Genomic DNA, 25,922 nt, shown 5'->3' on the forward strand with positions numbered 1-25,922 from the left:
CAATATGTAGCATTAGTACATGGCTTCTTTCATTTAGTCTAATGTTTTTGAAGTTTATCTGTGTTGTTATGTATTTGGAATTCGTTATTTTTCATTGTTGAGTAATATTCCATTATATGGGTATATCACCATTTGTTTGTTCACCAGTTGACAAACATTTGGATTGTTTCCAGTTTGAGGCTATTATAAGTAATGCTGCTATGGATATTTGCATACATGTCTCTGGGTGGACCTGTTTTTCTTTTTCTTGGATGGATTCCCAAGAGCGGAGTATTTGGGTCGAATGGTAAGTTTATGTTTAACATTTCAAAGAAATTGCCGAACTGTTACCCAACATGGCTACTCCATTTTACATTCCCACAGCAATGAATGAGGGTTTTTAGTTTCTCCACACCCTTGCCAACATTTGGTATTTCCTATTTTTAAAATTTTAGCCATGCTAGTAGGTACATAGTGGTACCTCATTGTGGTTTTAATCTGCATTTTCTTAGCAACTAATCATGTTGAGCATCTTTTCATGTATCTCTTAGCTGTCCATGCATCTTCTTTGATGAAATGTCTATTAAAATATTTTGTTCATTTTAAAATTAGGTTGTTCATCTTCTTTCTTACTGAGTTGAAAAGTTTATTTTTTTAATTTAAAAACTTTGATAGGATTTTAATTTTGTAAATCCAATTTTTTAAAAGTAAGCAGTTGGATAAGATGGTTTATACTCGTGGTATTTATACTTTTAAAGTCCTTGCTCCTGAGCCTTTAAAGTCTTTACTCCTGCACCTTGTCCCGAGACTGGGGAGGCAGGCATCCTTCATTTTTAGAAGAGGATATCACTGCCCAGAGAAGAAAAGTGAGGGGTTCGGGTTACCCAGTTTATTGGATATACAGCCGGGATCTGGAGTGTGACCCCACTGGAGACTGGGAGACTGAGTGGAAGCTTTTCTCTCTCCCCAGGACTCAGTGTGGGGCCTGGTATTGTCCCAAGGCTTGCCGGGAAGCAGAACTGATGTGGACCTTGGACCCAGGCCTTGGACCTGTGTTTGGTAGAAGGGTGCGCTTGTTTGCCGGGCTGGGAGCCAGGTGCCCAGGTGCCCAGAGATGATGGTCAGAGGGTCCTGTTGGCTTTGGCTTGGCTTCTCATCCTTTGGGCAGCTGAATCACACAGGTGGTTCTCCTGGCAGCGGGCACTTTGTCTTTTCTCACTTTATAAAGATTTCCATCTAGGGCCTCCATTGCGGTGGTACAACTGTATCTTCTCACCCTTGGTGACGCTGCCCTGCAGAAGATTCACTCCCTGCACGTGCCTTCATGCAATGTGGGCTCCGGGCCTGCATCTGGGCGACCGTGGAGGTCCTTGGCCTGCAGAAGTGCCAAACTTCCCCGGGAGACTGGAAACACTTCTTCCTCTCCTTGAGCAACAGGCATTTGCTGATTGCTACACCAGATGGGCAGTCCCAGACTCTCATCTGGTTGATGGTAGAAAGAAGCAGAATGTTTTCTGTTAGCCTGCTCCGGAGAGAGCTACGGCTCTTGGAATATGGGAGGATTGTAGTTGAATATTAAAATCTTGCAGGAGCCATTTTTCACTTGGGTTCTCACCATTGTCCCTCTGGGAATGTTTGATTTCTCACTTTCCCTTTGTGACTCTTAAGGCCCCTAAAGTGAGGCCACCCCACGTGGAGGGGCTGAGCACACCGTGCTGGGCTACTTAGACTGTGAACTCTGCATCCGGCAGGAGCAACCAAATGTGCATTGCAGCTGCCAAAAGACTTCATTCAGTGGCTCATTGAATTCAATGGAAAGAGGTGTTAATAGAGTCAGGGGAAGTGATGCTATTTTAAAAAATGACATTGTGTGGTTCTGCTCTGTGTTTATTCTCCCTCAATGACTTCCAGATCAAACTTGCACGGCTTTGCATCAAAAGATGCCTGTTCTGGACTCCAGTTTGCGGCAAATAAGATATCCAGCAAGTTAACTCCTCTCCCCCTGCTGTATTTCGTTCCTTGGGATGATTGTCAGATGGTGCAGGATTGCCTCGGCCCCGGTGGGAGCTGCGTCTTGGTGTCAGCACAGGAGCATGATAGCAGGGTCATGTGTCACGCAACGGTCGGGCCGCTGGCCTCAGCCTCCAACCATGATTAGGGTCTCTCCAGCTCTCCAGTCGGAACACCCCAAGGGTGGGGTGTTGGTGTAAGAAAGGGATCAGAACTCTGTGTTTTTCCTCCCTCCCTGATAAGATGCAGGGAAGTCGGCCAAAGGTTTTGGAAGCTCCAAATGGCAGAGGGTTGTTATTATGGGTGATGTGACTGGCGTCGCTGAGACTCTGAGAACTTGCATTCTCCATAGTTAATGAACTCGGTGGAGGGGATTAAGAGGTACAACCTTCCAGTTATAAAATAAATAAGACACGGGGATGTAATGTACAGCATAGGGAATATAGTCAATGCTATTGCAAAGCCTTGGTGTGACGAGAGATGGTAACTAGACAAACTGTGGTGACCATTCTGTAACGTGTATGAACATCAACTCACCATGTTGTACACCTGACACTCATACAATATTGTATGTTAATTATTCTTCCATTAAAATAAATAAATACCAATTATAATAACCAAAAACTTAAAAATAAGAACCATTGGCAAAACAAATATAAATAAATAAATATAAAATAAATGATTGAATAAAATGACAAAAAAATTAGTTAATGCTTGGAGAATATAGTGTTCCGTTGTACAAGATCTCTGGGGGATGGTGTAATCATCCCACTGCCTGAGAACAAGGGACTCTTCTTCCGCCAGCCCCTCCCAGGGGGAACGCAGAGAAATCTCTAAACTATGTATTCTCGATGGAGACAGAGATACCAAGAAGGCGAAATTGATTGGGGAGGGGGGACAAAAGCACTCTTGCTCTTTTTACATATAAAGCGCAGATATACACATAGTACATCAACAGATACACAGTGTATCTGTGTTATTAATATTTCATCAGGAAGGCGATTAGGAAAAAAAAATCTGAAAATGCTCTTTAGGTGGACAGTAATGAAAAAAAGTTGAGAGGAACTGCCCTGCACTAAGGTTTTGGGGGATCTTGATGAAAGTAACCCAGAGTCCTGAAAGGTGGTAAAGTCCACACTCACTCCTGCCCTGCCGAGGTTCTTGCTCTACAGATAGCTGCTGACTCTGTTGGAACGATGTGCATTAGCACTTTGTTACTGGGAACTTCATGCTCCCGTCATCTATGGTAGAAATTTCAAGGCCAATCCAGGGTTCAGTTTCTCACATCCCCTTCTATTTTGTTTGCCCCCACCTCTCACTGGGAATGGGAGGGCACAATGTTTCACAGTTAGAAGTGTTCTAAGGATTCCTGATTCTCTTCAGTTCAGCATACTGGAGAGAGGATGGTCCTTCCTGCCTTTTCTTCCTTTTTAGAGATTTCTCTGCGTTCTCCCTGGGAGGGGCTGGGGGAAGAAGAGTCCCTTGTTCTCAGGCAGTGGGATGATTACACCATCCCCCAGAGATCTTGTACAACGGAACACTATATTCTCCAAGCATTAACTAATTTTTTTGTCATTTTATTCAATCATTTATTTTATATTTATTTATTTATATAGAGGATAGAGAAATAGCTAGGTGTTCAGGAGGGAATACACCACAGTCTCTTGTTTTCCTGAAGCTCTTCAATGAGGGCCACTAGGTACTAGTCTGATACCTTTCACAGAAGGGCAGGAAGGAACTGGGGACACCAGAATTTGATGCCACAAAGTACACCAACCTTATCCTAACATGCCTGGCCAAAAACTCAGGCCTGCTGGGGAAGATGCACACCCACCCCCCCCCCCACCCCAGCTTTCCTGTGGGGAGGACCAGGGCTGACAGAGTCATCATGCCAGTACACGCAGGTTGATGGGGAAGGGCCCTCCAAAGTCATGACAGTTGAGTTCCCTTTTGTCCCTCCCCTGGGATGGTGAACATACACCTGGGTTTGTCTTACTGTTGGTGTTTCTCTGGGGTTCTTTTTTTCTTCCTGTTCTTTCTTTCTTTCTTTCCTTTCTCTTTGGTCTCTTCATTGGGACTTGGCCGGGCCATGTGCAAACCCCAACCATTCAACAGTGCTGGAGAGTAGATAGTATTTACCTCAATAATGGTAGTCTCTTTTCGATTCTTTTTAACCCTCAATTCAGATGACGGGTCGAAGCCGACACCCACGATGGAGACTCAGCCCGTGTTCGATGGAGATGGTAAGCTTACTTCCGACTCATATGCTCCCACCCATTTTTATATTTGAGGAACGTCTTTCCTTTGGATGTTTGTATAAGCTTTATTATTAGTTTTTTTCATTTTTAATTTCAATTTTTCCCAGTTTAAGCTGGGTTGTTTTAACCTTTAAAAAAATGCAAATCCTCCCAGGAACTGGTACACTCTCTACTTCTGGAAAGGCCCTCTGTTCTAGCCAGGCTTCCTGCCTGGCCGCCGATGTCCAACAATAACACAGCCTGGATGGACCCTTCGAGCTGCCAAGACCAAAGAGCCATGGCTGAGAAAGACAGGCCAGCACTGTCCCTTCAGTAGATGAACCAACACTTACAAGTTCCTTTTCTGTGCCTAGCATTGTACTAGGCCTCTGGGGGACAAAGAAGGAATAGTTGAGACGAAGCCTTTGCTCTCAAGACAATGGCAACTACTGGAGAGTTTTATGTGTTAAATTATATGGTCTCAGTTTTTATCGTAGTGGACATTTTTTGAAGAAAGAGATCACAGTGGTCTGGAGAAAGACTATGTGAACAGATGGGACCTGGGCTGGATCTTGAAAGGGGAAGGGAAGAATCAGGGCATTGCAGTGGGGGGACTGGAATGGGCAGAGGGGAGAGTATGGTGGGGATGAGGTATGGTAGGAAAGTAGGAGGAAAGAGATTGGTTAGTGGACCTGGTTTGGCTAAGTTGGACCTTGAGAGCATTTGAGAGAGAATTCTAGGGCAAGAGAAATAGTGTAGCTGGTAGTAAGATAGAGGCTGAACGTCCCTGAAGGTATGAGGAGTAGACAAGAGGAGCGTTGGGTGCAGAAGGCTGGTCTCTATTTGAGTTTGAACTGCTCATGGCCTACGTTCTTCAGTGTGCTTTGCCATATACTCCAGGTTCCCATGAGGAGGAGTATGAAGCTTGGCAGAGTGCAGTTTGTAGAAAGTCTGACAATGAGATTCGGCTCTCAGTGCAATATACAGCAAGCTTTGAGTAGCTTTCAGTTGAGTGTATCCAGACCCGAATCATGAGACTGGACAGGGAGACAGGAATGAAAAGAAATTATGCCACTGTTGGTACTGTGGCTGCAGATGTCCCTAGCAGAGGCTCAGCTCTAGGTGGAAGGATTGAAATGTGAGCTCTCCTTTACAACTGGTCATTTAGTGGAACACATATATGTGTGTTCATCCCTAGAAATTCAGATGTTTCTGTGATCCACAAATCTGGATTTTTGGCAAGTCTGGATCTTGAGGGATTAGTGGGAAATGGAGACCGTGTCACCTTGGGAGATCGCCCCAACAATTTCACTAAAGAACTCACCACTCTTCAGTGTGTTCAGGGTCCTCCCAATTCTCATACCACTTGTCCACTGTGTGACCCAAGCCTTGAACGGCCTAGAGGCCCCCCAAGCTCTCTGGATGGAGGGATTCAGCCTCTGTTCATGAGAAACCATGAAGAAGGATATTGACGCACACATTGGACTCATCACTTTCTTTCCCATGTGGAACAGAGTCTCAGCAAGCTGAAATCTGTTGTGGCTCAGCCGTTTCCTTCAAAATGGTCTCTGTGGTTTGTTTGGCATTCATTTGTTGATTTATCCCCTTTAAATCTTCTTCCAGGGAAGCAGCTGAGAGAGACTTGGCTTGGCCCATGCTCCTCACCTCCTGGGATAATATTTTGATTCCTGGATGGAGCAGCTCAGCGCCTCTGGACTTAGACCACTCTGCCTCTGAGCAGGGGAGGCCCTGGTTGGCTCCTATGAGCTGGCGGGGAGAGGAGCTTCCGTAGTGAGAAGGGAGAAGGCACTGAGACAAAGTGGATGTGAAATGAGGGAGAAAGCTCAAAGCCTTGATGCCTCAGGCTTTAGAAAAAGCTCCTGAAGTCTGAGGGCCGCCCTCCAAGTTAACCACTCCCTTTGCCCAGATTTTATTTTCTCTCTTCTTCTTCTTTTTTTTTTCCCCAGAAATTACAGCCCCTACTCTATGGATTAAGCACTTGGTAATCAAGGACTCCAAACTGAACAACACCAATGTAAGGAATTCAGGTAAATAATCTGCCTAGGATTGTATACGTGCCTGATTTTCCTGTGGTTGCCCCATGGTTGGTCCATGACTACCTGTTGTATGGGCTTGGGCAGGTCATTTAACCTGTCTTGTTTTCAACTTCTACAGCTGTAAAGCGAGATCAGAGGAGTGAATCCCTTTCAACTTTAATTTTCTTCAATCAGTAGCTCAGGGATCATCTTTCGTGAGGAGCTGATCCTTTTAGCAAAAAGCTTTTGACTGTATGTTTTACTATTTTAATTGACTCTCTATATGCCATGCAGAAGAATTTGAAAAACATGACCTGGCATGGAAAAGTTGGACTTCAAGCCATAAGAGACTTGGTTCTGTGTGTTTTTTAAGGCTCCGAATAGTTGCTTACAGTCATGTCTTTTCTGGTCTGATCTTTTGAGGGTCTTGTGAGTGGTCAGGTTTTGGTATTGGCTGAACCCCTTACAGAAAGGTGATAATTTTTGGAGGGTGATCAGATTTGTAGGACTCATTCATAGAGTTCATTTATCATCAATGAAGACCAAAGTCAATAAAGTTCATTTACCATCAGTAAAGACCAGATGTCCACCAAGAGAAAAATTTATTAACAAACCCAATCTGTATCTCTATCGTGGGGAAATTATCCTTCTTTCAGCTTAAGACTTTAGTATGAGAAATGCCCCTCTGCATAATTTATGCCTGCATAAATTTGGTGAATTTCATTTCAGCCATATCATTTTTTCCTTATGGATATCAAGGTCTATAAACAAAAGATCCATCCCTTTGAACTGATGGGCAGAGTTTTACAAGACTGTTAATTAATGAGTGGGCTGTCATTGGCCCCCTGTAGGTTTAGCCGTATGCCAGCTCTATCCTAAAGATGGTAGTGGGGGAACTTGATTGTGCAAAGTGAGTTACCCGTTGAGGTGAATCCATGCAGCATTGGTTGATTTTCTCTGTGACGTGGGCTGGTCAGTACCTCTGCATGTGTCCGGTTCTCTGTTTGATAAGAGCTGGAGGTATGGGATGATGGGGTGCGAAGAAGACTATGTGAGTCCTGTGGACCAGTCTTTGACAGAATAGTGCCATGTTTAAAGCACAGGCGTTGGAATCAGGAAAACTTGCGTTCACTTTCTGGCTCCAGCACTTAGCGAGTGACCCAGGCAAGTGAAATAATCCCACCCAGAGCCTCAATTCTCCATCTGGGATCATGATCTTCCCCTCGAAAGGTTGTGAGTAAAGGTTAACTGAGATACTGTCTATCTGGTACTTAAGCAGTGCCGGGCTAAGTGATAAATAGTAAGTGCAAGATAAGCTGAAAGGACATTATTTATTGTTATCATCATTGTGGTAGGAAAGATGGCAATGTTAATGATACCGCTTACAGTGAGCATTCTTTAATAAGGAAAGAATTTGTGATTGTCATTGTGAGCAAAAGCTTCTTTGTAGAACCTTCTTCCACCTCCCCTCTTGCTGTTAGGCAAATAGGATAAGTCAAAGAGACATGGTTTTGGTGCCTGGGGTACCTGGAAGTGACATCTGCCAGTGGTCCCCCCATTCCCTGCACCAGGTCTGCAGAGCCCCAGGGTGAGGCTTTATTCTCTCTCTGTGACCAGGTGGCAGATATGAGGGCCAGCGCTCTGAAATTCTACAGCACCATTTGCCTGGAACACTCACTTGACATTTAGCAGTTGCTTCCAGAAATTGCTTCTTTTTCATCTACCAGTGGTTAATTTCTCTATCGAGGCTCTAAACTCTGTGAGGGCAAGGGCTTTGTTGCCTTTCTATTATATCTATTATAGAATCTAGATCACTTTGATTGCTCTGGGGGAGGACAGAGGAGAAAAGACCATCATCATTATCATCATCATCAAAATCGGAATCATCCTGTGGGGTCCTGCACAACTTGACATGTGTTATCTCACTGAAGCTTCACCACAACCCGATGAGATAAGTAATGTTATCACCTCCATCTGACAGATGTAGAGATGGAGGCTGAGAGAGAGGAAGTAACTTATCCTGGGTTCCAGCTAGTAAGGGGTGGGGCTGGGGAAAATGATTTATCTTTGCTTGTCTTCTTGGGCTATTTTCTCGGAGTGAAGTAAAGTGGTGATGTGCAGCTATTTGATGTTTGGATCCACAAGTCCTTTGGCTTTCCATTCCTACTTGCCCTGTAGTCGCCAGTTGGATGAGTATTGGGTCTTATTGAGAAATGGTATCCACACAGGTACAACGGCCTTCTTTTTGTTGGTGTGACCCAGCCACCTTCATTTTTTCCTGGTTGGCCCCAGTTTTGTCTGGAAGGTTAGTGTACAGAACAGGATAGTTCAGGGAGAGCTAAAGCTTCCCTGGGAGAAACTGAGACAAGCAATAATTATCAGAGATCGATACCTTAGGCATTTTCTTGTAAACTGAGGACTTTTCTCCATCATGATCAAGTGGTAATACTGACTGAGTACCTGTTGACCCTTTTGATGGAATTACGTACATAGGACATGGTGTCACAAAGGCATTTAGGCAGGGATTGGCAAATGGCCATCTGCCTGTTCATGCAAATAAAGTTTTATTGGAACACAGCCTTACCCGTTTATTTACCTATCGTCTATGGCTGTTTTGGAGCTGCAGTAGTAGAGTTGAATAGTTGTGACAGAGACCGTCTGGTCTGCAAAACCTAAATGTTTACTATCTGACCCCTTACAGAGAGCAGTTTGCTGGCCCTTGGCCTATGGGACTGAAATAGAAGCTTTTGGATGGGAATGTGTGCATGGAGGTGTCTTTCTCCTGGTGTCTGGCCCCTCTCACAGACCAGGCAGAAATAGGGGCCATGACTCCTGAGATGTTTCCCAACATGCCCAGGGAAGCCTGCATCATCAGGTCAGGAACTCTGGGCAGCTCACGTGGCCCTGCCCCATCCAACATGAACCTTTGCCAAGCTTCAACATTCTGTTCTGGTTTGTGCTCTCACAAATGGGATGCCGGGGAAGCTTCCTGAGGTCTGGCTTTTGTGGGCAGGGATAGGGAATCATTTGTATATAGAAGGGGTAAACCTTGTAATGGCATAAGCATGGGCTTTGGTATCAGACAAACCAATAGACCTGGCTTCCAGTGCTAGCTTCCCGTGAGAGGCTAAGTGACCTCGAGAAAGTTCATTATCTGTGAAACAAAGTTCTTAGTGCCTTGCAGGGTTTTTCTGAGGATTCAACAATATATATGAAATGCCTAATGCAGAGTAGGTACATCATGAATGATTTAAAAAATAATGGCTACTCTTGATGGCATATCTTTATATCTTGTGCCAAGTACTCTTCATGTTATCTCATTTGGTTTGATGAGAAGTCAGATAACACTTTAGTGATAACTCATGGCTGGGCAGCTGGCTCTGGTAAGGACTGGAGCTTCTGGGTCAAGCCCCTGAGGCAGTTTCCCATTAGAGTTTGCCAGAAGATTCTGGGTTAGTTGAGCTTCAGCCCCCACCCATGGGGAGGGCAAAGTGGGACTCAGAAGCCGGTCTAGGTGAGAGTTCTTCCCACTCTCTCTCAGAGGCAAGAAGGCCATCCCAGTTCCTTCTACACCCTAAACATCCTTCTTTCACACTCAGACCCTGTGACGCCAGGTTTGTTTTCTGGCCTGGGGACTGTTGATGTTGGCAAGGTTCCACTGGGCAGCCGAAGCTCTGCAGTAACATGACACATACGCCTGCAGACTTATCCTGTCTCCCTCTCTCCTCCTGGAGGGGTCGGTCCTTGTTTTTAAGGCTTTGTCTTGTGTTCCCCGTGGTCAGGGTCGCCTTCTGAGGACTTGGCAGCCTCAGCGTTGACGGGTTTGCCCCTCTGGACTCCTGACTCTGATTCTGGCCTCTGTGGCACCAGGAGCTCCCTTGTACCTGGCCAGCCGACACCCTAGAACCTGACAGCAGGCATTTCCTCACATACGAGTGTTGGCCAGAGACTCTGTGCTGCTTTTAGGACCAAATTTGAACTCTTGCGGAGATTTGGTATCAAATGCCTGGCTACCAAGGCGTTTCTTAATATAACTAGAGTTTAAAAATCTTTTTTAATCATCTACATTTTATAGACGAGAGCAAAGAGATTAAAGAAATGACGAAAACTAGGCCTTGTCTCATTCTTTGTCCCATATTCCATGTCCCACTGCTTCTAATTTTACTATGTGCAGACACTCTCCTACAGCTGTGATTTATAAAAGTCTCTCTTTCTCTCTCTCTCTCTCTCTCTCTCTCTTTTTTTTTCCGTATGACAGAATTCTGTGCTTTCTTGTCTGGGGAAATACTCTCAGGAAATATGGTCGTGTGAGTCTTAACTCTTCTCTTGGAGCAGCGTAGCGATGCCCTCAAGGCACATGGGCCCTCTCCCTCTGCCCCTGCTTGGCTGCCTACCTGTTGGAGCCACTGGTGGGGTCATTTGACTTCTCTTCTTCCTTCCCTGTCTCTTTCTTCCCTTTCCTTGTTAACTTCTTTCATGATCTGATCTGGGATTTCGAGAAGGCCCTAGAACCTGGCCCTGGGGATGAAATCCAAAAGGACTTGCTTTTCCTCCCTTGCCTCTTTGCCCAGCAGAGCTTCCTTGCGGGCATCACCCGAACGCAGCAGCTTGGGGGAGCTCTGTTTCCCCAAGACAGAGCCATCAGCCAGGGGTACAAGGTGGAAATGCATTTCTTGTAAGTTTTGCCATGAAAACAGCCCCGTCTCCGCACACGTGGGAGCGTTTGCCTAAGTCACCACCCGCGTGGCGGGTCAGCTGTTGGCAGCAGCCCTGCTCCTACCTGCCGGCCTCAGTGGCGTGCTCCTCTCGGCCTGCTGCGGGCCCCTTGGCTGCACTTGGACTGCTCCCTCCTCACCAGGGAAGCTCCTGCTGGGACAGCTGCTGTGACTGGGATGTGGGGTCACTGAGGCAGCGGCACCTCCTGGCCGGATCCCCCAGCCCCCAAACCAACACTCTTGGCCTGCCCAGAAACCGCGGGGTGATGTAATGACCTGAGGCCTGGAAAAATAAACAGCTCTCAGGGAAACCAGCGGTAGCTGTTGTAAGCAAATACCCCACAGCCACCTGGAACCTCGCACATGACGTGATTGTAAGGAAGAATGAGTAATCCGTTAACGTTAGCAGCCGAGGACGGGTCTGGGCTTGCGAGCATTTAAAATATCTGTATAAAAGCAAACCCTTGATGTTTATTTCTATAACTGGCCTTCTGGACGCCTGCCCATCTATCTGCTGCAGGTGTCTTGGTCAGTCATGGCCAGGAGAATGGAGCTGGGGACAGGGAAGGGTGGTTATCCCTATGGCTCTCTCCATAGCAACAAAGGCCTTTCTCAAGTCTTCCCTTTGCAGAGAGGAGCCATACACATATTCGGAGGCCCCAGGGAGCCCAGCCCCGCAGTCCATTTTTTCCTTGTTTTAAAATTAGCTTTCCCAGTTGTCTTGCTTCTTCACCCCACCGCATCTGCTTCGGACATAGGGGTGCGGTGGTGGGGCGGGTGAGGTGAGGTGAGAATATGATCGGCCTCTGGGCCTTGCTTGAACAGCGAAGGTTTTTTTCCGTAGGTGAGTTTGTACGCTCTTTGGTGTTGATAGCACAACCATGTGCCCTAGCATTTTCTTTTGGCCTCTGCTACTAAAAACCTGAAACTAAAGGTCCTGCTAAGGTACTGCAATTGGCTCCTTCCAATTTGCTAGAAGTCAGCTATGGTCTCTGCTCTGTCCGAGGGTCCTCATTCTGTGTTTATTTGTAAAATGGCTTTGCGAGAAGGCAGGGTATATATCTTATAAACACACTCACACATTAGTGTTTTGGGAGATGAAGAGTGAAGTTATGACACTTTGACAAATTAAAAACTATCTCTTCCATTCCCTCCCCCCACCCCCGCCCCAGCATGTGCCCCCTCCTTCCTTCTTGCCTACATTTTTATTTGCTAGCTCTTGTCCTTAAAGGACAGAGCTTGTCAGATCAAGGTCAATGAAGTTACTGAGCAAAACTAGAAAGAACACAGCTTGCCACTTCTCAGTACTTGTCATTGCAAAACCACTGGGAAGCATTTCACATTCTTTTTGGTGGAAGGGTCACATGAGCTCACTTAATGGCATGAGGCAGGAGAGATGGAGCCTTTTCTAAAATTTGAGGGGATGTGAGTCAGTGATGCTTTGGGGGAAAAGTTTTTTTAAAAAGTGCCTGTATGCTATATTGGGACGATCCATCCTTGAAGAAATATCTGCTGTAGAATTTATATCTTGTTTTCCTCCACTCCTCAGTTTCTTCTGTGTGGGAAGGCAGAAGTCAGTGCTTCCAACAATGGTGAACCATGCCTGGCCATTTTAGGTTCCACAGAGAGAAATTATTTACACAGGATGGTTGGTTTGTAATTTTCCCTTCCACGTCCTCACCCACGACATTTTGTCCCAGAAGCACGCCCTATTTACAGAGACCCGACTGCAAACACCCCTGTGAGTAGGTGCCCTCAGCCAGCGTCGGGGATGTGGGATGGGCATGGTGACTTTTGTTCTGGAGATGGGGCCTCTGAGCCACAGCATGACTCTGAAGGGGTTGAGAGGTACAGGGGAGAACCTGGAACCAACAGCCTTGCCCCTCACTTACCCCCTTCCTCGTGCTTAGGTTGCGCGGGGACGTGGGAGGCGGAGTTTGGGACGTGGGAGGCGGAGTTTGTGATGTGGGAGGCGGGGTTTGGGGCATGGGAGGCGGAGTTTGGATCAGGTCCCCAAGCCGTGGGGAAGCGCGCCAGATGCTCCCTAATTGTAAGGCTGTGGGTCTCGAGAGTGCATCATCTAGTACCACCACTTCATTTTCAATGTCCGAAAAGAGCCCCGGCTAGTCAAGGGCCTCGTCCAGGGTCACAGGCCCATCAAAAACTGCTATGTGCCAAGGCCTCTACGTGGTGCGAAGGGGAGGAAATGCAAGTAATGTCTAAGGAAGGAGCCGGCTGTTGGGCCCTGGTGTGCCAGAGGGCGGGGGCCGTGGTGCGGTCCACTGCAGTGCAGGGAAATGTTCTATCACTGATCTTGTTTTGAGTTGCTGGCATGGCGAGCATAGAAAGGAAGTCTCCTCTAACTGATTCTTAGTTACATTATAATTTTTTTAGTTCGCCTACAGGCAGTGTGCCTCTGTATCCCCTGCACTTGGCCCAGACTGCTCCCATTACCCACGCTTGATCCATCCCTGCAGTCCAACCGAGGAGACCAGTTATTCACGGCGATGGGTCAGGAAACCCGGGTTCATTCCACATTTGCTGAGGATACTGCTACCTTAGACCGGCTAAGATCTTAGACTATTTATGAGCTGACTCTGGGGCCAGGTTAAATGCCTCTACTGCTTCACTTAATCCCCCAGAGACCCTATGGGGTGTGTGCTATCATTACCCTGCTTTTACAGGTAAGGAACCTGGGACTTAGGGAGCTGAAGGAAACTGCCCAAGGTCACAGAGCTAACACGTGGTGGAGACTGATCCGTCTGACCCCAAAGCCCATGCTCCTGGCCACCACCCTGTATGGCCTCTACTCCAGCTGTTGTTGACTTCCATGAAACAGCCGCAGAGCCTTCCCTGTGCCAGGCCCTGGGGTGGAGGGTGCGAGAGTGGGAGAGCTAGGCTCTTACTCTTGCTTTCAGCCTTGCCAAGGAAGCCCAGGTGTCCCCATGCCACCCCTGCTCCTGTTCCTCTGACTGCCTTGAGTTCTCTCTGGCATTTGGGAACAGCCATCCCACTGAGCCTTGCTGCCTCCTCACCTATTCTGGGCCAGAGGTGAAGAGCATCTCTTGTCCAGTTAGTCCATCAGAAGGGGTCATCTGCTCCAGAGACCACCCTCCTCCAGTGGTCCAAAGTCCCTCTGTAGGTTAAGATTGGGTGATGGTATCATTTTCACTTCATTTGGGTACCCACCTGCTAGAGGAAAGGGCCTTTAGATTAAAGAGATGGAAGAACCCATCCCAGTGGAAGAGGTGACTGTTTTAAATTTGTGCATATTCTGTTTCTGTTCTCCCCACCCCCACCTCTACCTGCTACACCCCTGAGCACAGTTTCAGGGGTTGACTCCATTCTGTTTGTCAGTGAGGCTGTTTCTTCTCTGACCTGGCAGGGCCTCTCCTCTGGGCCTTTCCTTTTCTAGGCCTGTTGTCTGTCCTCAGATCTGAAGTGAGCCCTGAGCAATGGTTCTGTGCATTCCCCTCCTCTCTCGGGGGCTCTCGCAGTCCCTAGATGACTCTGACTCGGGAATCGGTGATGGCCGAATGGCAGCTCAGTGCTGGGTGTGATGGAGGGCCCACGGTGGCAGGCCAGAGCCAGCCCCACACATGGTGCTTGGAAAAATGGTCCTCCGGGGGCCACTTGGCCCCTCCTGTGAAAAAGTGCAAAGTCCACAAGTAAGAAAAATAACCTCTTCACATAGTTGGCTTGAGACCACAGGTGCTAAAACTCTTTGTGGCTAAGTAAACAAAAAGGGCCTGCTCCTTGACGTTCCATAAATCACTCCTGAAGATTATGGGCTCCAGCAGCATGTCCTCCCCTGGAGACCACATCCCCAGCAGACCACATCCCCAGCCCTTCAAGACCAGGAAAGTCACTGCCTTTGGACCTGGTCCTACCTGTTCCTCCTCTTGTGTCTGCAGTCCCCTCGGCGGCGGATTCTCTGCCCTGAGTCGGCGGCGTAGACGACTGCCACCCTCACATGCTGACTCAGGGAACCCAGAGGCAGGGGCCGTGAGTTCTTCTGCCTCTGGAATTTCAAGTCGTGATTTAGGAAAGGTTGTTTTTAACACATGGTTTGTTATTTTGGGTTATTGTTCAGCATTGCATTCATTTTTGATAAGAGGCTAGGTGGGCGTGTGGTATTGGAAGAGGTTTCAGGCTAATTGTGGGCGACACAACGCTAGTGTTTTCCTTAATGTTCTTGGCCTGGTGGACGATTCCTTTCACAGTGAAACATAAATAAGCTCCTCTCGATTTCCAGGCGGGTCACCTTTCACTGATTTTTTCCCCCTAAGAAAATCCAGTGCTTGATAGTCTGAGGGTGGAGTGTAGCATTTTCCAGGATGAGTCAAGGGGATAGATATTCTTTTCTCAGCCTCTGTGGTCTCAGCCCCACCGTTGGGCATTTACTCAGCGGTGGGTGGCCCCGTGTCTGAAATGTCAGGCTAGAACAGAATTCCGCGGCTGGAGATGGCACATAGCAGGGATTCAAGCAATAGAGGGGTTCTTGGACTAAATACTCTTTCTGTATCCTTTAAATAGAGGCTCCATGGTTCTGCTATGAATAAGGAGCTGGGGGCCAGGGGTGGGAGCAGGGAAGGATGAGGAAGGGTGCCATAGAGTCCTCGCTCTCAGGAACCTACGGTCCAGACAAGTCACGGTCCCAAGGGTGACAGCTCCTCGAGGGGAGCAGATACTCAGTCCTAGACTCAGTAGAGGGAGACTTCACTGGAGGTTGGGGCCCTCAGGGAAAGCTTCAGGGACAGAGGAAGGCCTGAAGTGAGGATAGGCTAAGATCTCAGGGCTAGTTCTTTCTTCTTACTATGTCTTACAGAACTTTTGTGACCTTTCCAGAGGCTGACACAGTGCCAACCTAGGCCCAGTACCAGACTGTGTGAGAACCTGTGTCCACCAAGGCCCCTGACCTCCTCTGCGTCCTGTGAGCCCTAATCTCATGGGTCACTCAGGATCCTGGGTCAGGTCCGAGACTCCGGGAGCACCCTCCTCTCTCAGCCCACCATCCTCCATTCTGTCAGCTTCCCACTTCCTTTTGTCTCATAAAAGCAGCTCTTGGTCAGGATGGCCTGAGCAGCTGCCCTTAGTTATCAACCGTGCCTCCACTGGGAGGAGAGCTTCTGGTTCTTTCTCCAGGCATATTGCATCATTCATCAAGGCACCTTCCCAGTGCACATTTCTATGGCCCGTGACTCTTCTTGGTTCTCCTGTGTATAGTTTTCTGTAAGACCAGGTTTTTTTTTTTCTTGCTCTCATTTTTCATACGGACCTTGTGATGGTTTATTTCATGTGTGAACTTGGCTAGGCTACAGTGCCCAGTTTCTACACCAGTAGACTAGTTTCTACACTAGTCCAGATGTTGCTGCAAAGGTATTTTTTTAGATGAGATTAACATTTGCAATCAGTTGACTTTAAGTAAAGCAGATGACCCTCCATAACATGGGCGGGCGTTGTCCAATCAGTTGAAGGCCTTCAAAGCAAAAACTGAGATTTCCTGAGGAAGGAATTCTGCCGCCAGACTGTAACACAGAAATCCTGCCTGATTTTCCAGCCTGCTGGCCTGACCTATTGACTTTGGACTCAAGATTGCAGCATCATTCCTACTTGAATTTCTAGCTTGCCGCCTGCCTGGCAAACTTCACACTTGCCAGCCCCATGATCATATGAGCCAATTCCTTAAAATAAATCTCTATTCATGAATATAAATAAAGAGAGAGAGATATATATGTGAATAGATAGAGGTAGATCTATGTATCTGGATTTTATGAAATATATATTCATATATATATACATATATATATATGAATATATAGAGAGAGGGAGGTAGATCTCAATATAGACGGATCTAGGTATCTGGGTATAGATGTAGATGTAGATATAGGTCTCTTATTGGTTCTGTTACTCTGGAGAACCCTGATTGCTACTGACCTGCCCCGACTAACTGCCTTCTCCCCACCCTGCCTCCATCACCATGAGGGTCCCCTGCTCTTTCTCCAGAGAGTTCACGATGTGACTGGCCCACGGATACCTGCTGACTCGGGTTACCCAGTGTCTCAGCTTTTCTCTCTGCTCCTTCTTTTAGCAGCTTCTCTTCTGGAAGGCAGCAACCAGAAAGAAAGACCAGCCCAAGGACCTGAAACTCGAATCTTCTAATGTTTATATTTCTTGGTCATTTTTGTTTAAAAAAGAAAAAAGTGAAGAAGAAAAAAAAGGGAAAAAATGATAAAGGAGAAAAAGTTCCCAGGACAAAAGGATAAACTCTGGGCTAAAATCAGGATTGGGGCTTAGCCGAGGATTTGGGTTGTCCACGCCCTCCTTTGCTCCTAATTACCACGAGTAATTGAGAGGCACAGAGGCAGGGACTAGCCACAGCAGGCCGAGCTGTTCTCCATGCTTATCCTGTCTTGGCGGGACACGTGAGAGCCCGTGCCCTGGGCCCGCAGACAGGGTTTGGGTTCGTCTGGTTCAGCCTAGTCTCTCCCTCGCCTGTCCCCCTCCCTGCCGCTGCCGCCCCGCTTCAGGCCTGCTTTGCTCTGGAGCTAGAGTAAGTGATGGCAGAGACGGCTGTGTTTCTGGTGGCAAGGGCCAGCCCGTGTCCTCCCTTCTTCCACGGGATAGTGTTCTGTTGTATTTCTTCTCTCAGGCAGCCAGCGGTCTGTCAGTGAAACTCAAAGCCCGCATTGCCAGGTGAGGAGTGGCGTGGCTCTCGTCTCTCCTTCGTACCATCCTGGCATTGGCTTGTGCGGGTGGGGTGCGCGAGTGTGTGAGAATGTGTGGGCCTGTCTCCGCACGCCCCCTGGCCAGCCCTGACTGCTCCCCTCGCCATCAGGCCGGACCTTCTGATGTTGTCATCCTTCCCTGAAGTTTCTGAAGCAGAGACCGAATGTTCTAAAGCGGTGGACATGTCTCCTTCTGGGCAGCTCCCTCTCTGAACCAAGGGTCAGGAAGAGACCCTCAAAGGAGACCCCTTGTCTTACGTTATTGCAAGGTGACTTCTTGGTACCTGGGAAAATGGATAGTTGTGAATTTTGAGGTTCATTTGGGAGGCGACCCAGAAGGGCAGAGGGTGACAGCGGCCCTAAGGATGGGGCTGGCTTCTGGGTCCTCAGATACAGAATGAGTTTATGCCCGTTGGTACATTCTGATTTGTATTTGCATGAGCTCTGGAGAAGCTCTGAAGGAATAATCGATTGATTGATTTATTATTGATCCATTGATTGACTGAAGGGTGTGAGAGGGCTACAAAAGTCCTTATATAAGGGGCAAATTGATAAATATGGAGTTGAGCAAGTCGAGGTGTTTAACATTCTATTGCTTGGTAACAAACCACCCCAAAACTCAATGGCTGACAACAAAAATAATTTATCCTTTCTCATGTTTCTGTGGATTGGCTGGGTGTTTCCTTGATGGGCTCTGTCTGAACTCACTCCTAGCTCATCCAGCTGGAGGGTCCATGGGGCAGGAGTGGCCAAGATAGCCAAGGTCATACCTCTGGCAGTTGGTGCTGGCTGCGGATTGAGGGTCTCCTGTTTTCTTCTGTGTGCCTTTCATCTTCCAGTGTGCTGGCCTGCCTTCCTTCTGTGCTGCTCTCAGGGCAGCTTCTAAGAAGATGAAAGGTGAGGCTGCAAGGCCCCTACAGGCCTAGGCCTGGAGGTGACACACTGGAACCCCAGTCTGCCCTTTGCATTGGTCAAAGCCAGTCAGCGTCTGGGTGGAGGGGTCTGCACAAGGGCATGGATACGGGGAGGTGCAATTCACTGGAGCTATTTTCTAACTATTTGCCACACCAAGGAAAAGAAGAATTGGGATTCAAATAAAAATCAGACTAGCATCTGGCAGTGAGAGATGGTATTGAAAAGGGCTGGGGAGCATAGCCCAGGAGCTGACTCCCCGGGGCTGGAACCCCCGCTCTGCTCCTCCCTACTTGTATGACCTTGAGGAAACCCTGCAGCCAGCCTGTGTTCCTGGGTCCTTCTCTGCTCAGTGAGGGTAATAACAGCACCTATCTTGAGGCTTGTGATGAGCTTGAAGTGAGTTAATACAAGTCAAGTGCCTGGTACCAAGCTTGGCCCACGGTAAACACTGAAATAGATGTGAGCTATTCGTATTCATTTTGTGTTCTCTAATGGCAGGTGAGTGACGAATGTGGCTTTAAGTTTTCAGTTCCAAAGCAAAGAGGCAAAAATACTCGGGTACAAGATGTGTAGTCTGTTTAGGCTGAGAAAAATCGTTGGTTCAGAAAAAGCTGTGCTGTGTTAATGGGCAAGTACATGAGTTTACACACTTGCTTTCGAATGCGGCAGATTTGGGGAGTCTGCAAAACGACTAAGCTGGAAGAACTTCATGCTAAAAGTAAATGTATTTTTCTCCCAGAGCAAATGATTAGAGGCAGTAACCTGTGTCTAAAATTTAGCAAGATAGGCTCGACAGTCAGAAGACCTTCACTGGGGTCCCAGCTCTCTTCTCTCTGGCTGAATAGGAAAATTCATGAATCCCTCCAAAGCTCAGCTCCTTTGTCTACAAAATGGGCATACTCATAGTGCCCCCCTCGGATGGACAAAGAGATTAAGCAAGCAAAACCCTTTGTCTATCACCTGGCATATACTACTCAATGAGTATTTGCTCTATTATTAGTATAAAGATGGTTTTAAAGGAGATCTTCTCTCTGTTGGAAGATAAATTCTCTGGGTACTCTTCACAAGTGGTTAGTGATATTATTATAAACTTCTCCTGTCTCTTTCTTAGAGGGGCATCTGGAATTTTCAGGATCTGTCCTAAAGTAATAAGCGTATATGCCAACAAGCCATAACCCCTACACTTAGCCTTCTCTCTAGTTCCACGCCAGCCCCCGTTTTTCCAAATTAGCGAGCTTTATCACTTGTGTGGTTCTTATTCTCCGTCGAGCTCCGTGCGGCCTCTGTGGAAGCTGGCTGCACCCAGGTCAGAGCAGCCTTCAAGGACTTCCAGAAGTCTGTCGACAGCCCCCAAACCACTGGTTGCCACCTCCTCTTAGATGGCTCCTCTCCACATTTCTGCAGTTTCGGGATCCCAACCGTGTGAAGTCAGGTTATCGTTCTCCCGGCCCCTGGGTAAGCTTCCCCTCACTCTCTCTGCCTCTCGCTTTCAGGCTGGATTGATGGCTTTATTTTATTTTATTTTATTTTATTTATTTATTTTTTATTTATTTGCGAGAGAGAGAATGAGAGAGAGCACGAGAGGGAGCAGGGTCAGAGAGAGAAGCAGACTCCCTGCTGAGCAGGGAGCCCGATGTGGGACTCGATCCCAGGACTCCAGGATGATGACCTGAGCCGAAGGCAGTCGCTTAACCAACTGAGCCACCCAGGCGCCCCAGGATTGATGGCTTTAGAACGTTGGCCGGGAGGATCTTAATTTAAAGCCTCCGTCAGAGGTTGTTGCACGAACGTGGTGCCAGTAAAAAGCTGTCTTCCTTTGGTTTTGCTCCTCTGTCGCCTTTCTCTGGGCATGAAATATGAGGTCGGGAAATAAGGTAACCAAATTGGGATTGGGGGAGCTATTGAAAAACTCTTGCATCGTCCCTGGCAGGGGCCGTGGCTCCATCCTAGCCAGGGGCCCAAGTCAAAATTCTGGGCCTCCAAGCCAGCTTTATGTCTCTGATAAACCAATCAGTTTCTGTCTCTTACTCCAGCTGCCTCTAGAGGCTCTTCTGGTGGTAGTTCTAATCGGGTTCAGAATCCCTAGTCTCTGGTTTGTCAGCTGTTGGGAACTCCTGTTCGTCTAGCCAAGGAGGTTCTGTTTAGTTTTTCTGTGTTTACATTATAAAAACAGTAGTATTTTTTTTTTTCATTTTCCAAATTCAAAGTTATATTTTAATAGTGAATGTGTTCGGCATACCCACTTCCTGACCCTGAGATATCTTTATGCCCCTAAGGAGACATTCCCCTCCCCCGCAAGGAGAATCACTGGGCTACTGCTTTTCAACATTTTTCCTGGGAGTGAGACAAAGAATCTTTTCCCCATTGTGTGACTTTTCCCCAAGACAGCGTTGGGCTGCTTCGCGGCACCGTGTACCCCTGCTGTGTTGAAACCTCTGTACAGCTCATTTGTGGGTCATTGACGGAGCTGTTATTTCAGAGGTTTGCCTCCTTTAGAGTTGAGTTGCTGTTATTTTGACCGTTGGTGCTATTCAATGAGTAGCATGAGTCTCCAGGTTACTGATACCAACCTCCTGGCTCGAAGAATGGTATTTTTATAACACACTGTTAACATTTCATGGGATGCCCAAGACTATTCCTGTCATCTTCAAGAGGGAAGTTGTGGCATCATGTTCGTGAAAGAAATAAAGATATAATAAAGAAATAGACAAAGCAGAGTAATAGTACAGGTTTATGATGTGACCCCTTTTATTGTAAAAAAACAAACAAGTAGGTGTGTGCATAGGTATTTTCATGTTGTAGGTGCAAGAGCAAAGGTCTAGGGAAGGTAGTGTTTAACTTTGGTGGGATTCTGGGTTTTTCACAATTTTCTTTATACCAAGAAAAGAATCCCCAATGCTATTTATTTTTAATAACGAAAATACAAACGGAAACACAACAACAGCCACCCAACAGGAAAGGGAAGTCAGGCAGGTAGACCGTTGGGTGGAATTTTCGGGCCAGGGGCCGTGTGGGGCCGAGGCCCCCGAGCTGGCCAGGCCTGGGCCCGGCTCGCGGAACGAGGTTCGGCCGTTCAGACGCGTTCACAGGCTGCCCACGGCTGCTGAGCGCAGACGCTTCCTGTGGGCGTCTCTCTCTCCCACCGGATAGAGCAGCGTTGTGTCCTGGGCTCGGGCCTGTCAAGCCTACTTTGCTCAGCCGTGTTGGAGCCTGGGATGGAGTGGGGATGGCCCTGATTCTGCTCCTCTTGGGCGCTGAGCCTCGATCCCTGGGGCTGGCGGCCGTGGCTCTGTCCTGCTGGGCTTGGGAGAGTGTCCGCACACACAGGCATGCCCGCGTCAGCTTGTCAGCTCTCAGGGGTCAGGCTCCTGCGCCTCCGCCTCTCCCAGAGCCAGGAGACCGTGCATCAGCGGGAACCACTCTCCAAACAGCCCGGAAATTCCACCCCCGGGGCAAAGTGCCGTTCAGATAAGGAGCGGCCCTGCAGCCCCTGCGGGCTTGTGGCCCGTGGAACGTACTGCATGTGAGTGCTAATGACCCCTGGCAGTGGAGAGGCTACAGGGAGGTTCTGGGCCCCCAGCCCCCCACCCCCACCCCCACTGTGGACCAGTGTGGGAACCACAGCTCTGCCTGGTGACTCCCCAGCCATCCATTGCTCGGGGCCAGGCCGGATCCTTGCTCAGAAAGCAGCAATGATAAGCCACGAGAGAGGGAGAGTCACCACAGGCTGCCTCTTCTCTTGCAGAGAAAGTCCATTCGTGTGACCAGGAGAGGCAGAGCGCCCTGGAAGAGGCCCGGCAGAATCCCCGGGAGGGCATTGTCATCCCCGAGTGCGCCCCCGGGGGGCTCTACAAGCCTGTGCAGTGCCACCAGTCCACTGGCTACTGCTGGTGTGTGCTGGTGGACACGGGGCGCCCGCTGCCCGGAACCTCCACGCGGTAAGCCCTCCCCACCCCCTGCCCCCCATCCCCCACCCTCGGAGCCTGTCCAGTCCCTGAGATGGACCCTGGGGGAGGAGGAGCAGTTTCCTGTTAGGCTAGCCTCACATTTCCCTGCTTGCCTGGCCCGGTGGGAATCATGGCACTAGGAGAACATTTCTGCTCACGGGCAGATAAGGTTCAGGTAGAAAGACCTGGGTCCTGGGTTCTGGTCACAATTCTATCCCCTCCTAGCTGGGTGACCTTGGAAAAGTAGGTAGCCCCTCAGAACCTCAGTTTACTGGCTAGGACGTTAAGGCCCTGCCTGAGTCCCTCGGTTCTGTGGATCCCAAAGATCCTGCGTGCAGACACAAGGTGACATCGCTCTGCTTGAGTGATGACAGTGACATGCCCGAACATGTCTCAGTGGGCACACTGCTACCGGGATAGCCTGGCAGGTGCTGGACAGAGCAGGAGATATTTTGCTGCCAGCCCTGGGAGTTCTAGGCTTAGTGGCAGCAGGATGGTTGCTGCTGGGCATGGCTCCAGTGGGCTCAGTTCCCGACCCCTCCTCACCTTTCCCCATGCCCCCCCCCACCCGTGTCTCTCTTCCCAGCTACGTGATGCCCAGTTGTGAGAGCGATGCCAGGGCCAAGATTGCGGAGGTGGATGATCCCTTCAAGGACAGGGAGCTGCCAGGTGGGAGACAAGGCTGCCCCTTGCTGGTGCTCTCACCTCTTTCTGTTCCTCCACCTTCCATTGTGCTGAAGCGGCTCCCTCCTCTGCTCTGACTCTGCTTCCTCTTCTGTAGGATTGGGTGGGGGGGTCCTGAGATCTGCATCTAGGCTGGGGTTTGTCCCTAATTACTCCTGTGCCCTTGAGCACATTGTTTCTCCTCCTTGCTCTTAGCTTTTATCTTCAAAATGGGTCATTAGGTTAAAATCCTGTCCATGCAATCCTGCAATTCTTTGTCCATCCTGGGGTGATTGGGACAGTGTTCTGGGAGCTGAGAGGAGAGCTTTCAGGGAGGGGCTGTCCTGAGGGACGTGGGCAGTGTCCGTGGCCAGCCCTGTACGGTGCTTGCACAATCATCCCGGTGGCACCAGACTCCCACTGGGATGTGACACAAGACGCGCAGGCAGGGGGCCCAGGTCCTCCAACTGGCTGCTGTGATGGGTTTCTCTTATCTAGAGTGTGCTCTGCCAGGGAGTGACAATAAGGTCACTAAATATTGGTGGCTTGGAACACGGTGGTCTTTAGCAAGCACAGACTGGGATCAGTGCTGAGGGGAGCTGGGCCACCTTCCCACTCCCCATCAGGACTCCACCCTGTGAGCTGAAAGCAGAGGCGCCTGAAAGTCCGGTTGTAAAAACCACCCTGTCCCAAGATGGGAGTCGTAGAGGCCAGGGTACCTCCTTCTGGTCATCCCCCCAATGACTGTGAACTGAGATTGTGCGATGTGCCAGGCGCTGGGTACGATCCGGTGCTCGGAATTACACGGGGCTCCCACAGCGGAGGAAACGGAGAATATACGAATAAATGAATACAAGCCGGTCTACGTAGCCGTGAGAGGTGCTCTGAAGGGAAAGAGTAGGAGTGCAGGGAGAGGTGCATGAGAGTGCATGAGACCTGCTTCAGGGTCCTGGGGCTTCTCTGAGAAGGTGGCGCTTCACCAGAGACCTGGCGGGTTTGTGGAGGGAAGAGAGTGAGTTGTTGTCACAGAGAGGAGGGTTGTGGGAACAGTTGGGGCTGGCAGTCACGAATTTACAGAGACGCCCACCTCCCTGGTTGCTCACACCAGCAGAACTAATGTGTGGGGGAGAGACTTGGGGTTTTCCTGGAACAGTGCAATGGAGCAAGCGAGAAACAAAGGAAGGGAGGTTTTATCAGCATAACCTAAGCTGGATGAGACAGAAGTGAAGAAAGGAGACGGTTCTTGGAGAAATAAACTGGTAGGGCTACTTGAGTCAACTTTGACCACTGGGGGTTGGCTCCATCCCTTGTGCCCCCTCAGCACCTGCTCCTTCCTGGGAGAGCAGTGTTTCTCACGCTCTAGCATGACCACCTGGGACGCACCAGGGACCACCTGACCACCCAGACTCTCCCAGAACGAGCTTGCGTTCCCGGGAAACCACAGACTTGGGCGGATAGGGACCCTGTGTACCGAATCCCTAACATTTGTCACAGTGGCTCAGTTGACACTCAGCAAAAATTTGTGGAATGGAAGAAAAGCGAAAGCATGATTTTCTGCTTGTTCTGACGGTCCCTTGTAGGTCGTGAGTAGAGGAACTGCAGAGGTTTATGAGACTCATCTGAGCAATAAACAGTTCTCAGAGTGGATTTGGCTGGACAAGAAGGACTTGGAAAAGTTTGGGAAATGGTGGCCGTTGAAGAAGCTGTTTACTTGATTACTTACCTGACAGCTGCTTTTAAATCTCACTTTATCTTTCAGGCTGTCCAGAAGGGAAGAAGATGGAATTTATCACCAGCCTACTGGATGCCCTCACCACTGACATGGTGCAGGCCATTAACTCAGCAGCGCCTACTGGAGGTGGGAGGTGAGAATGTGAGCAGGACTCAGACCCAGTGGGGGATGGGGGTCCCCGACTTTTCAGAAGCTTCAGGAGGCCAGGAGAGCGGGGAGGGGTTAGGCAGGGCAAGGGCTGGTCCCACCTTCTGCCAAAAATCTCACCCTCTCCCCTCCCTGTTCTTTGGGAATTGCTTGTCTCTACCTTTTAGTTACCTGATTACAGGCAAATTCAGGGTATCTGGAGACTTCCAGCACCTTAGTCTCAGGAGTAGATGCACTGGGGTGAGAGTCGCAGGAAGGAGGAGGGGTCTGTAATGGGCAGAGGGGGAAGACACAGCACTTGGTGATTTTCTTCTCTTCTGAGAAGGCAGGAATCATGTGCCTTTTTGGCTTCCTGAAAATCCCAAGGGCTCCGGCAGTGGGATTGGACATTGCCATATCCAAATCCAATTTAGTTCAGGAACTGATATGTGGGCTGAGGCAGTCCTGACATGAGGCTGAAATGCACACACGCCCTGTGACCAGCATCCCGACACTCACTAATCAGTTAGCCCATTAGGTCAGTGGTTGGAGCACACATGCATGCATGCATCCATCTATCCATCCATCCACCCATCTATCCCTTCAGCACCTGGTGAACATACGCAGCACACCAAGCACTGGTCTAAGGCCTGGGAGTGCAAGGATGTAAGGCATATTCATGTCTTCAAAGTAAGCAGCTTAGTGGGCACCTTAGGCTGTAGACAGATACTTGCAAATTGTGTGCTAAGTGCTAGAAATGAGATGGAAGAACAGAGAAGGGTTTGCCAACTCAATCTGGAGGAATCAGAAAAGCTTCCTGGAGGAGGTGATAGC

At 48.8% G+C, this 25,922-nt stretch overlaps 1 protein-coding gene across 6 annotated transcripts in view; it reads left to right on the forward strand.

Moving 5' to 3' along the window:
• The window catches only part of SMOC1 (SPARC related modular calcium binding 1), a 152,423-nt gene that overhangs the window by 110,124 nt on the left and 16,377 nt on the right, over positions 1 to 25,922 (forward strand). For 4 of the 6 annotated variants that reach the window (XM_078053848.1, XM_078053849.1, XM_036107245.2 and 1 more), the window contains 5 exons: positions 4,143 to 4,232; positions 6,194 to 6,274; positions 22,366 to 22,558; positions 23,154 to 23,236; positions 24,990 to 25,095. In XM_078053848.1, the coding sequence (XP_077909974.1) occupies positions 4,143 to 4,232; positions 6,194 to 6,274; positions 22,366 to 22,558; positions 23,154 to 23,236; positions 24,990 to 25,095 (553 nt within the window). The remainder of the gene's footprint in view (positions 1 to 4,142; positions 4,233 to 6,193; positions 6,275 to 22,365; positions 22,559 to 23,153; positions 23,237 to 24,989; positions 25,096 to 25,922) is intronic. The other 2 variants (XM_078053850.1, XM_036107248.2) reach the window with 1 other exon arrangement.

This window comes from Halichoerus grypus, chromosome 8 (genome assembly GCF_964656455.1).
Source record: "Halichoerus grypus chromosome 8, mHalGry1.hap1.1, whole genome shotgun sequence".
Lineage (NCBI taxonomy): Eukaryota > Metazoa > Chordata > Mammalia > Carnivora > Phocidae > Halichoerus > Halichoerus grypus.